Genomic DNA, 13,733 nt, shown 5'->3' on the forward strand with positions numbered 1-13,733 from the left:
AGAGAGTGGGAAGCAGGCTCCCTGCTGAGCAGAGAGCCTGATGTGAGGCTCGATCCCAGGACCCTGAGATCATGACCTGAGCTGAAGGCAGAGGCTTACCCCACTGAGCCACCCAGGTGCCCCTTTTTTTCTAAATTTTTGAAAAAGATTTTATTTATTTATTTGACATAGAGAGAGAGAGGGAACACAAGCAGGGGGAGTAGGAGTGGGAGAAGCAGTCTCCCTACTAAGCAGAGAGCCTGATACAGGACTCAATTCCAGGACCCTGGGATCATGACTTGAGCTGAAGGCAGACGCTTAAGGACTGAGCCACCCAGGTGCCTAATAAATAAAATCTTTAAAAAAAAACCCTACTCTTCCAGGACAGATGAAAATTAGAAACAAACAGCTAGTCCTTTTGTACCTAGGGTTTAAGAAAATCCTAGAACATACTTTATAAAACATAGCATACAGTAACATCCAAGAATCAGCTGTCAGCCAAAGATTCCTTCATCAGCTTGTATCCATTTTCCTGATTTCATGACACAAAGGACTTTATAACATCTAAAATACTGATTGATTTAGGCAAAAGTCTGCCAAGACTTGGTCTAGGAACATGTGGGTACAGACATATTGGCTTGGGGGACATTTATAAAGCCAGATAGATTGATAAGACAACTTTATAGATGAACCTGGGCTAAGAGTTCAAGTCCCAGCTCTGTGGCCCCTAATAGATGTGTGATCTTGAGCAAGTCCCCCACTTTATTTGAGCCTTAGTTCATCCAGCCGCAAAATAGAGGACAATGGTCTTCTTTCATCACAGGATTATAATAAGCATTAAGAAGATAATATCTGGGGGCTCCTGGATGGCTCAGTTGGTTAAGTGTCTGCCTTCAGCTCAGGTCATGATCCCAGAGTCCTGGGATGGAACCCCATGTCGGTCTCCCTGCTCACTGGGGAGTCTACTTCTCCCTCTACCCACTGTGTTCTCTCTCTCATATCTCTGTCTCTCTCTCACAAATAAATAAAAATTTTTAAAAAAGAAAAATAAAAAGAAGATCATATATATTGAAGTGATTATTAAAACTACAAGGGATTATTAAAAAGGCTTTATATTAAAATTATAAATGATTATAAAAACTACAGAGTAATGGCTCTGCAGGAATATTTTATTATTAAAACTATTGAAGTGATCATATATATTGAAGTGATTAATATTCCCTTAAGGGAATATTCCAGATGTTGGCAAATTAATTTTTTTACTCCTCCCCCCCCTTCTTTGATCACAATGCAAGTATAGACACTGGATTCGCAGAGTAGGCTGGAATAATCTTTGCTCTGACTCTAGCCTGTGGCATGAACTTGGACACACCGTTTGACATTCCTTTCTGCCTTCTTTAAATGAGCAGACTATGTTTCAAGGCCCCTATGGATGCAAAGTCCTGTGAGTCAATGAATAACACACAGTTGCAGTGTCCCTCCTGGTTTCCAAAGTCTATGATCACCTCAAAAAACTTCCAACATAACCTTACTCTCATTTAGGGTATATAGCCTTGATGTTGACTTTCCTTCTTTTTTTAAACATTTTTTAAAGGATCTTATTTATTTATTTGAGACAGAGAGATACAGAGAGAGAGAGAGAGGCAGAGGGAGAAGCAGGCTCCCTGCCAAGCCAGGAGCCTGATATGGGACTCGATCCCAGGACACCAGGATCATGACCTGAGCTGAAGGCAGACCCTCAACCAGTTGAGCTACCCAAATGCCCCCATGTTGGCTTCCCTTTTCTCCCACTTTATGGCATCTCAAAACAGGTGAGTAATGGCTCTGCAGGAATATCAGCCAGCGCCGCCAATAATCTTGATCCCGATCAGGATACACATAAAATTACATTCCTCATAGTTGTTTCAACTTCTAAAGTTCAGGAGCTCTGGAGATTAAAGCGTTTACAACAACCAGTACTGCAGACGCTGAGAACAGTTAAGCATTTGCCACCTAGGATTCTGAGCCATTAAACAATTGTAGTTTATATTTTTACTGAGTTGCTACCTTTTCATTAAAATTGTAGGGTGATTTATTTAACTTGCTTCCTGACTTTCTGGATCATTTGTCCTAGAGTTGGCTGCTTCACATAAAATGGAAATGTGGAGGAGAGTAAGGCTGTCTTCTTGGGGGCAGTGAAGCTGGGTATGTTTCACTGTGTGCTTGCTGAGAGTACACCGAGGATCCGGGAGACTCAGAGTGTACTCGATATTCCCAGTCTATCAGTGAAGAAGGCATTGTAAAAAGCACTGCACTGGTCGTCAGAAGTTTTGGGTTATGTTTCCTACTCTGTCATTGATTAGTTGAAGGACTGGGTTAAATTCCTTAACTAAGCCATACCCAGGTTCCTTTAGTGTATATGTATAATGAAGGAACTGGACTAAATAGCTTATAGTCCCTTCAAGGTGTAGCCGTATGACTTGATATGCGTAAACAGATATCTACATCACTCCAGGAAGAAGTGGCAGGCAGTACAGACCCTGTTCAGGACTACTGGTTTCTACGTCATTCATGGGCACCTGGACAAGTGTGAGGGTTGGACTGTTTACTTTAGGGAACAGCTGGGCAATCCTTCCAGGACACATCCCATCTTTAAAAATTTTTATTTATTTATTTAAAGATTTTATTTATTTATTTGACAGACAGAGATCACAAGTAGGCAGGCAGAGAGAGGGGGGAAGCAGGCTCCCTGTTGAGCAGAGAGCCCGATTCAGGGCTCAATCCCAGGACCTGGGATCATGAACTGAGCCGAAGGCAGAGGCTTTAACCCACTGAGCCACACAGGGGCTCCAGAACATACCCATCTTTTGTCAGATTGTCCAAGGACCACTACTACCTCCATCTCACTCCTAGGAGATGGTTGGGGGGGGGATTAGAGAGAGAAGATCTTTGGGGCAGGGCACCTTTCAATGAAGTAGGAAGGGGAAAAACACCTGTGTGTACAGTAGACAGTATTATTAGGTAGGAACAGAAAGCTGGACTCCATAAATTGTGTTATTCTTAGTCATAATTTATAAAGATCTTTTAGAAAATTCTAGCTTAACTTCCTTGCCCTAAGAAGGACTATGGAGACTATATGATTTTTGGGGGTGGGGGTGAAGGGGACTAGTGGATGCATATGTAGACAAGTGAAAATCAGGGAAACGGGCTCACTTCTAGGCAGTCATACTATCTGATAGAATAAGACAGTTTGGGGGCCAAATGAAGGGTAAAACTTGTGTCTGTCACTCGAGAGGCATTACTGAATCCAGCAACTGCTCTGTGAGGACCACATTTAATGGGCTGAAGGAAATTTAGGGACATATCCTGTGGGGTGGGCAAGTTTGGGCCTTGATGTCTGGAGGGAGAACCCCAGAGAGGCAGGGTAAAATGACTGAGGGATGCAGGGAAGAACCAGACCTAGGTGATTCAAATCAGATTCATCTGGTGGTTTGAACGTAATGGATTGAGAGAGGACTGTACAAACCTATACCTTCCCCCTTCATAGGTGGCTTGTGCCCTGTGAGTCCCCATGCTATGGCCAAGTATTTTCTTCCTCCAAACAACTGCCTAAGTGTCTGCTGCCTCAACATGATTCCAGGGGAGGTGGTTCAGAAAGAAGTAAAGGGGAAAGCTGAGATTTCCAGAGGGCCATGAAACTATGGCATTTTAAATAGGGCCAGCTAGAGACCCAGTGTCTTCGCCCTACAGGCCAGTCCTGGTGGGACGCCTGGGTGGCTCAGTCAGTTAAATGTCTGCCTTTGGCTCAGGTCATGATCTCAGGGTTGTGGGATCAAGCCCTACCTCGGGATCCCTGCTCAGTGAGGAGCCTGCTTCTCTGTCCCTCTGCCCCTCCCCCTGCTCGTTCTCTTTTCAAATAAATAAAATCTTGGGGAGGGGGGAAGGCCAATGCTGGTGCTGAAATCTTCTTGAGTTGGTAAGCCGGTGATGTCCCATGTCATTCAGGGAAGGTCCAGCCTGGAGTGGGAGAAAGAGAGTCCAGGCAGCTGCTGAGGCTCTCAGGTCCTCTACTGTTCCAATGCCTTCAAGGTCAGGTGGGGTGCACTGGTAACATAAAGGCACACCCTAAAATCCTACCCAGATTCCTGATGGGCTTGCCAGAGAGATCCCTGCACACTCTGCTCAGGGTAGTTCGCTTCAGGAGTAGGGAAGAAAGGATAAAAAGGCAGCTGGGCCAGAATAGGTAAATCCACAGGGACAGAGAACAGGTTGGTGGTTACCTATGACTGAGTGGGCAGTGGGAGGAAATGCCAGTGACTCCTTGTGGCTACATGGTTTCTTTTGGGATGAGGTGATGAAACGGTTCTAAAATTGGTTGTGGTGCAGGTTGCACAGCCCTGTGAGTCTACTAAAACCAGTGAATGATACACTTTAAATGGGAGAATTGTATAAGAGGTAAATTATATCTTAATAAAATTGTTTACTGAAGAAGTTGCTGGGCATGCACACAGGGTGAGTCCCCAGTGATCGCTCAGTCTGTCACTGAGAAGAAACCTCTTCTAAACTGTGCCAAGGAAAAGCAAGGGTCGGCTGGTCATGTCTACTGAGCCCCCAAAGACCCCCTCTTGACAGCTGAAGCTTCTTTTCTTTTCTTCTTAAAAAAAGATTTTATTTATTTGAGAGAGCATAGGAGGGAAGAGCAGAGGGAGAGGGAGAAGCAGACTCCCCACTGAACAGGGAGTTCCATCACAAGACCCTAGATCATGACCTTAGCCAAAGGCAGGTACTTAACTGACAGAGCCACCCAGGGGCCCCAAAGCTGTCTTTCAAAACAAACTCTTTGTGGAGGAGCAAGAATGCAAATAAAACACATTTCAGTAAAAAAGATAGTAGTTGAGAGAGACGTAAAAAGCAAGACCCTGGAAGTGACCATGGCAGGCTCCTGAGCCCATTCTACAGGCCAACCCCTGCACCATGGGGATCAGACAGCTACTGAGTGTGTTGCAACAGTTTCTGGATTCTAGCTGTGACTCTGGGAGTGCTGGGTCCATGTCACCTGCTTGGCCTTGCGTTCTTTTGCTACACTGTGGTTTATCTGCCAGGCCCCCGGTTGCTTCTGGAATGAGGCAGTTGCTGAGTGGCAGCTTTAGAGGGCACAGTAGAACACACAATGTACCATTTGAACAGCAACTCCAGTGAGTTTCCCGTGATACGGTCAAGGGCAGCCTCTGCATTGGGAGTGCACCCCTGCACAGATTGTCTGGAAACCTCGAAGCCCAGCAGAGGGAGGTGGAGCGAGTACAACCTGCTGGCCACAAGCTAGCGTCGTGCACATCTGTGAGTTTGTGGATAGCCAGAGCCCCCGTGGAGACTCTCCTGGGCATGCATGGGGCAGGCCTGCTAGAAACCTCCCAACAAACATTCCCAGCCAGAAATGATCCCTACAACTCACCCCTGTATCTTGCTCTACAGTGCTTAAAGCATCCCCCTTGAACCTTCCTATGGGGTCTCCACAAAACTCAGGTGAGGTAGAAATGGGTATTCCTTCTTTCTCTGTAGATGAGGAAACAATGTCAGGGAGGTTAGGTGACTTGCCTATGGGTATACAGCTGATTGGGTGGGGACCTCCAACCCGCTGTGCCTGGAGGCAGGTGTCAGCAAAGTGGACACACGTTCATGACACACATCCTCAAAATGGTTAAATGGGCAGGAGCAGTGGAGGGAAGGGAGCCCAGGGGACCTGCAGCCCCAGTGAGCAGGGCAGGAACAAGGGCCAGTGGGCAGCAGGCTTGTTGTCAGCCGTGATTCTCTGTGGCTGAAAGGGTTACAAGAGACTGTCTAGCAGAGTGGGCACATGGAAATTGAACCGGAGAGAGTTTGGGCAGTGGGGGGACAGCACACACCCCAACTGACCTGGGAGAGGGAAGCTAGTTCCATAGGGATGCCAAGGAGCAGGAGACAGATATCTCATGGGGATGTGTGCTGAGGAGAGGAAGCTACACAAAACTGAGCTGATCAAGTGGAAAAAGAAAGACAGGAGCAGCTAAAGCTGGGAGAGTGTGCTCCATCAAATTCTGGTGGGAAAAGTCACCCGAACCCCTCACCACCCTGCCTTGTGGGTTTGTTCAACAGAGCCGTCCAGAGAGACCTGCCTTCCCATGCATCTGCTGCCCGGACTCCTTCTGGAGTCAGCATATAAAATATTGCCATCAACCTCTCTTCTCTAATGCCTGTTTGAGAAGGAGCTCAACAGTCTGTAGCCCAAGAGGTAAGGCTGTCGGACTTTATGATCCAGAGGGCGGAGGCTGCCTGTGCTTGGGAGGACGGGAACAGGAGCGGTTGAAACGTGTAGCTGCTCCCCCTGTGCTATGCTCCATATGCCTATCACCTTTCAGAGCCTCTCAACAAGTATGGGAGCTAGATATGACTGTTACCTCTAGTTTGCAGATGGGCAGGCTGGGGTTCCAAGGTCTAGGGCCTGGCCCAATGTCACCCTGACAGTAAATGGTGGACCTGGGATGATACCCTGGATGATACCCTGGGATGATACCTGCTGATGGTTCTGGAGAAGATGACAAGGGTGGCGCAGGTATTCCTTGGGCACAAACCAGAGGGACACCAGAGAATCCTATGTTATTCTCTGTGACCCTAGACTGTCTTAGTTCTTCTCCCCACAAACTTTGTCTTCTCTCATTTGTTCTGCGTTCCTTCTCATATAGGCTGAACTTGGGCTAGAATGGTGAGCTGAGAATCCTCGTTGAATGAATACATTTTCCTATCCCTAGGATACTTGCATTGTCCTCTTGCTGGCCATTCGCACTCACAGACACACATTTTCCTGAGCACAAGCTCAAGCTTTTTGAGGCTCATGGGAAGAAACACCCACTACCAGAACCACCCTTCCATGAAGCTCTTTCCCTGCACTGCAGCTTCAGAGGAACCAGTGGGAAGAGATGCCACTGCCTTGCACCTGCTTGTTTAGTTAGTAACAAAAGGTAATGTGGCTGTCCTCGAAAGCCTGGCACAGAAAATCTGATTTTTAAAATCCTACATTTCTCTTAATGCCTGATCCTTTGGAGTTTTATCATATCAGTATCCCTCATCTTAAAGAGCCTTTCAATAGTTTAGACCCCAGTAATTGGAAGTGTGATATTGATTTTGATGTTGATTCATCAAAAAATCAAAACAAATGGTAGACCTGATGAATTACATGCTTTTGATGTGTTATTACCTCATTTGGGCCTACTGTGTATTGCAAGTCTTAGTTTGTTGATCCTATTTCTTGAATTATAACGCCATGTATAATAGCCATGTATAATACTTTATAATATTTGTAGCAATTGAAAATTATAAAATATAATTCCTTTATTTTATTTTTTTAAAGATTTTATTTATTTATTTGACAGAGAGAGAGAGAACACAAGGAGGCAGAGAGGCAGGCAGAGAGAGTGGGGGGGAAGCAGGCTCCCTGCTGAGCAGAGAGCCTGCTGCGGGCTTCAACCACAGGACCCTGAGCAGAGGCTTAACCCACTGAGCCGTGCAGGTGCCCAGAATAGAATTCCTTTAAAAATAACCTACAATTTTGACTTTTCACAAAATTACCAGAAATTTTCCATAATTAATTACAAATTTCAAATTAGTGGTTTTCCTTATTTGCACTTCTGGAAGGTTGTCCATAGAGTCGAATTGTAAATGTTATTCTCCCAATGGCATGTATAATCAGTCTCACAAGGGCCTCTCAAGAGCCTGAAAGGAAAGCAGCTGGTGGCTATTCTAGGACCCTGACTCTGACTGCAACTGCCTTTCCCATCTTACCACCTACTACTGCCTGTCCACCACCCCTGCTGAGCCACACTGCTCAGAAGTCAGTCCTAGATCCACCATGAATTTTCACACCTCTATTTCCTTCGCTCAAGTTGTTTCCTCACCCAGAATGTCCTTCCTTGTCTTTCTTTTCTTAAAAAATATTTATTTATTTATTTATTTGACAGAGAGAGAGAGAGAGAGAGAGAGCACACAAGTAAGCAGAGTGGCAGGCAGAGAAAGAGGGAGAAGCAGGCTCCCCACCGAGCAAGCAGGGACCCCGCTGCAGAACTCGATCCCAGGACCCTGGGATCATGACCTAAGCCAAAGGCAGCTGCTTGACCAACTGAGCCACCCAGGTGCCTCTGTCTTTCTTTTCTATACAAAACTTTCCCCGTGTGTTCAAAGCCCAGCTCAAATATCTCATTTTCTGGTAAGGCTTCTCTACCCCCTCTCCCATCCAAACAGAACTGTTTTCTCCTTTGATCAGGTCACCTCCCCACCATTTCCCCAGACAATTATTTACCTGCTCATCTCTCTCACTAGACCCAGAGTTCCGTAACAGTAGGCTGTGGACTATTTCTTTGGCATATTCAGCATCCTTGCTGGAAAAATAATTTGGATGTGGCCCAGAAAATAATTTGGATGTGGCCCATTTTCTGTATCACAGAAAATGGATACACCCAAGACAGAAGACTAAACTTTGAGTGGGTACAGAGAATGAAATTCCATGAGATTTCTTTAATCCTTTCCACGGGATAACTGTTTTGAAGCAGTTTAATGGTACTGTAGGGGGTGTTTCTGAATTGTAACTGTGAAGTCGGTGAAAGGGGGGTGCTGAGCCCCTGGTAAAGGAAACTGGTGCAGCCACCGCTCCTCTGGTTGAGATGGAAGGGGGTTCGGGGAGGAGGCTGAAGTAACAGAGTGGAAAAGAAGATGCCGAGGGGCTGAATTTGGGCGGGGACACTGAAACAAGCTGGAGGCAGGGCAGTCAGCCTCACCCAGATGAAGTACGTAGGTGGGGTCGCTGGGTTTCAGAGGACAGAAAGATGCTGTGTTTGTCCTTGCTAAGTCTGGGTGGTGACTGGTCCATACATGCTCAGTCAAATACAGGGATGCTATCAAATCAAGGGACACAAATCAAGGCTGGGTGAGAACAGAAAGGAACAGATTCAGGGCTGTGAGTTTTTCAGCACAGATGACACCTCCTCCATCTTGAGGGTACTGGTAACCGTCCAATGCAGAGGGGGGCAGGGGAGGGGCAGATGTGGAGCTGCAGGCCGCCCCCTCTGGCAAGTGATGGTCCTTCACGCTCGCCCACTCTGCTCCTGATTATCCTCCTGGCACCAGGAAGAGAAAATAGAACTGGGGTGTTTATTTGCTTTTACTTTACACCTCCATACCCATGCTGTGACAGAAAAATCCCTATTAGTTTGCACTGGACCAGCTTCATGGCTGTTAGGGTTAGAATACGTTTAAAGCGCCACTTTACCTGGGAATAGCCTGTTCTGTGTACACACACATACACATATCATAAACCCATGTTGCAAATTTCCGGCTATGCTTCTCAAACTTCAGCTTTAGAATCACTTCCAGAGCTTGTAAAAATACAGATTCCTGGGCTCCACCTCAGAGTTTCTGAATCAGTAGGACTTCTAACAGGTTCCCAAGTGATATTGGGCATAGGTATGGGGGGAAGAATTGCAAATGAACCTTACCTAAAAATTTTTATAACAGGTTTGTTTATTTTTTGGGTATGGGTGAAGCAATTTTGAAATTATTTTAGATATAAGATTGAGTAAAAGTAAGTATGGGTGGTGGAGAAAGAAAGAAAGAGAGAGATGTTACGGATGCCAGGGTTCTTACTGTAGAGCAAAGGGGATACAAATACTGCAATAAAGTTAGACAAATGAACGAGTAGTAGGAGCAGCAGAGGGAAAAGCAGGCTCCCTGCTGAGCAAGGACCCCCCCCCACCCCAATGCGGGACTGGATTCCAGGACCCTGGGATCATGACCAGAGCCAAAGGCAGACGCTTAACCAACTGAGCCACACAGGCGCCTAGCAATAAAGTATTTTTAATTAAGGTATGCACCTTTCATAGACATAATGGTATTCCACACTTAATAGTGTAGTATAAACATAACTTTTATATGCACTGAAACCAAATAATTCATTTGACTCACTTTATTGCTATATTTGTCTTATTGCAGTGGTCTGGGTCTGAACTCACAATAACTCCAAGGTATGCCTGTGCAAATATGGAATAGGAGAAGGCAAGAAAAAATTCAGTGGGTATAGTTTGCAATTGGATAGAGGTATTCGTGTGAACTCATGATTTTAAAAATATGTACACAAGCATGTTTATGTATATATTATATATATATATGTGAATATATATGTATATTTGTATGTATGTGTATAAATAAGCACACATATATTTCCTGGATTTTTCTGGGGGATCCCAAAACAAAGTCACCCTGGCAGCTACCCCTAGTGCCCAGGACTTCTTGGTCTCTAACAACATTCCCCACCATAATACATCAGGGCTCATTAAAGTGGTAGATTGAAGAGTTGGACAGAGCAGGTAACAGATGAGCTTGGTACATCTTATTATAACACCAGAAAGTAAAAAAAAAAAAAATGTCCCAAGAACACAGGAGCCAGATTAAAGGGGCCCCCACTGGTCAAATCCCCACTGGGATCATTTGAGCACTGAAGAAGGTGAGTACAGTAATGAATTATAAAGCATTGGGGGGAAAAAGTAATGTCTGAGTTTATACTGATAATAAGTGGAAGAATCAATGAAAGGGAAGGGAGGTCTTGCCAATGAAGAAAGCTGAGAGCTATCTGCTAAACCTGGCAGGACTGCTTGAGATGGAGACTCATTTTGAAACCATGGTGATAAAGACTAGATCAGGTAAGAATCAGTAGATTCTTAATCTAAATCTAAATCCATGGGGAATTTTGAAAAGAAATAGGGTTTTGCAGCACCTTAAAGTATCTCCCCACAAATTGCTTATTAGTTGTAAGAAAGGGAAAAAAAATACCAACTCACAAGTGATTATACAGCGGAGAAACTTAGCAACAGCTTGACTGGGTGATCGAAATGAACTCACCAGTCAAGGGAGGGACAGACAGACATTGGGCCTCTAGATGTGATCCTTGAGAAGGACACACCTCACCCATGCAGCTTTCTGGGTAAGAAAGCATCACCTCAATCCTTTCATGTGGAAACATCCATCAAACACAAAATGAGAGGGGCGCCTGGGTGGCCAGTGGGTCAAAGCCTCTGCCTTTGTCTTGGATCATGATCCCAGGGTCCTGGGATCAAGCCCTGGATCGAGCCTTGCATCGGACTCTCTGCTCAGCAGGGAGCCTACTTCTTCCTCTCTCTCTGCCTGCCTCTCTGCCTACTTGAGATCTCTCTCTGTCAAATAAATAAATAAAATATAACAAAACAAAACAAAAACACAAAATGAGAAATATCTTTTCTTCAAAAAGTGGGGATTGGGGACATGTGGGTGGTTTTTGGTTAAGCATCTGCCTTCGGGTCAAGTCATATCTCAGGGTCCTTGGGATGGAGGCCCCAGTCGGGCTTCCTGCTCAGCGGGAAGCCTGCTTCTCTCCCTTTGCCTGCTGATCCCCCTACTGGTGTGCTCTCTTTCTCTCTCTCTCTGGTAAATAAATAAAAATTTTAAAAAGTAGGGATCTGATTCACAGACCTGTACCCCTGGGGCTAATAATACAATATATGTTAATAAAAAAATAAAAATAAACAGTGGGGATCATATGCTGCCAACATGTTGGTATTATAAAAGGTAAAGAAAGACTGTGGAATTGTTTCAGATCAAAGAAGAAAGGAGATATGACAGCTCACCTCAGGACAGGATCCTGTCTTGGAGGAGAATAATGCTATATAGGACATTACTGGGTAAACTAATGAAAGTGAACTTTAGTTGCATAAGGGAATAGCCTTACTCCTGGAAATACACAAAGGGACCAGATGGATGTAGCTTACCCTCAAATGGTCCATGACAAAAATTTCTCTGTGTGTATGTGTATGTACATGAGAAAGAGACAGAGAGCAAGCATGAACAGATGACCATGTGTGCGCGTATGATAAAGCAAATGGGGTAAAATGCTAACAGCTGGTCAACCAGTCCTGTTAACAGTTGGGAAAATGGTATACGGATGTTCTTTGGATTATTTTTTTTAAAAAACTTGAAATAATTTCCAAAAAAAAATTTTTTTTAAATCAAGCTTTTGGATAATAATTAATGACACTGTCAGGCACCTGGGTGGCTCACTCGGTTAAGCCTCTGCCTTTGGCTCAGGTCATGATCTCAGGGTCCTGGGATCAAGCCCCGAATCGGGCTCTCTGCTCAGCAGGGAGCACCTTCCCTTCCTCTCTCTCTGCCTGCCTCTCTGCCTACTTGTGATCTCTCTCTCTCTGTCAAAGAAGTAAATAATAAAATTTTAAAAAATATTTAATGACACCGTCAATTATAAATTCTCTATGAGCTCAATTTTGTGAAAAATAAAAATTTCATGTATCTCTATCTTTGTACTTTTATGTATTTATTTAAAAGATTTTATTTATTTGGTGTGTCCACGAGAGAGAGAACACACAAGCAGGAGGAGGGGCAGAAAGAGAGGGGGAAGCAGACTCCCCGCTGTGCAGGGAGCCCAACACAGGGCTCTATCCCAGGACCCTGGGATCATGACCCCAGTGGAAGGCAGATGCCTAACTGACTGAACCACCCAGACACTCCCCTATTTTTTTTTTCTTTAAACATCTTTATTTTAGAGAGGGATAGTGTGTGTGTGTGTGTGTGTGTGTGCGCACGCGTATGCGTGTGTGTGAGCAGCTGGGGCAGGGAGTGGGGCATGTGGCAAAGGTAAAGGGTGAGAGAAACTCAAGCAGGCTCCACCCTGAGTGCACAGTCCCCCCTGGGACTTGATCTGAAGATCCTGAGATCAGGACCTGAGCTGAAACCAAGAGCCAGGTGCTTAACCAACTGTACCACCAGGTGCCCCTATCTTTGTACTTTTAAAAAGCTAGAAGGAAACAAGCCAGAAAATCACAGGTACCATCTCTGGTTTATGGAGTGGATAATTTGAGTTTGTTGTATGGTTTATAATGTTTCAGATTTTCCAAAGCTTCTACATCTAGCATGTATTACTTTAATAACTAGAGAAAAATTATTTTTAAAGTAGTAAAACAAATAATCAGTAATGTTTTTTGTATGATGCTTCTGACTGCTGTGTCATTCATTAGAGCAGAGGGAACTGTCTTTGTCCTTCTTTGTCCATCTCTTCTGTCCTGCAAATCACCAACATCTTGTCTATTCGTATCTGCTAAATGAATGCATGCTGGTCCTGAGCTGTTTGGGAGGGAGAGGGATGACAGAATTATCAGGGATTTTTATTGTCTCCATTATTCTTTTATGCATTTTCAAATGTTCTACCATAAATTTAATAATATGGGATTTTTAATTTAAAAGTTATAAATTAGTATGTATGTATCATCCCATTGAGGAAAGATTAGAAGGATATTCACGAAAAGGGGGGGTTATCTCTGAGTGGGGGTTTTATGGGTGATTCTTGTCATCCTTTTCCTTGATTAACATTAATACTTTATTTTTTAAAAGATTTTATTTATTTACTTGACAAAAAGGGGGAGAGAGAGCACAAACAGGGGGAGTGGCAGGCAGAGGGAGAAGCAGGCTTCCCACTGAGCTGAGAGCCCAACTCAGGGCTCAATCCCAGGACCCTGGGATCACAACTTGAGCTGAAGGCAGATGCTTAACTGACTCAGCCACCCAGGTGCTCAAACATTAATACTTTACAAAGGAGTTTTGTTTTATTTTGTTTTTTTGAGATAATTGGAATTAAAAAGCATAAGATACAGAGCGCCTGGGTGGCTCAGTCGTGTCTGTCTTTAGCTCAAGTCATGATCCCAGGATCCTGG

The 13,733-nt window shown here is 44.6% G+C and overlaps 1 protein-coding gene across 3 annotated transcripts in view; it reads right to left on the minus strand.

The window, feature by feature from the left end:
* Positions 1 to 13,733, minus strand: part of ONECUT1 (one cut homeobox 1) — a 43,581-nt gene that overhangs the window by 13,618 nt on the left and 16,230 nt on the right. Inside the window, exon 3 of one of the 3 annotated variants that reach the window (XM_059372858.1) lies at positions 7,355 to 9,101. The exons of 1 other annotated variant lie outside the window; for it this stretch is intronic. Coding sequence is in view for 1 of the 2 variants with exons in the window: in XM_059372861.1 (XP_059228844.1) it covers positions 9,094 to 9,101 (8 nt within the window). In the remaining variant the exon portion in view is untranslated. Of the gene's footprint in view, positions 1 to 7,354; positions 9,102 to 13,733 lie in introns of those variants that run through there. One more of the 3 variants, XM_059372861.1, reaches the window with a different exon arrangement.

The sequence above is a fragment of the Mustela nigripes genome, chromosome 13, assembly GCF_022355385.1.
Source record: "Mustela nigripes isolate SB6536 chromosome 13, MUSNIG.SB6536, whole genome shotgun sequence".
Taxonomy (NCBI): Eukaryota; Metazoa; Chordata; class Mammalia; order Carnivora; family Mustelidae; genus Mustela; species Mustela nigripes.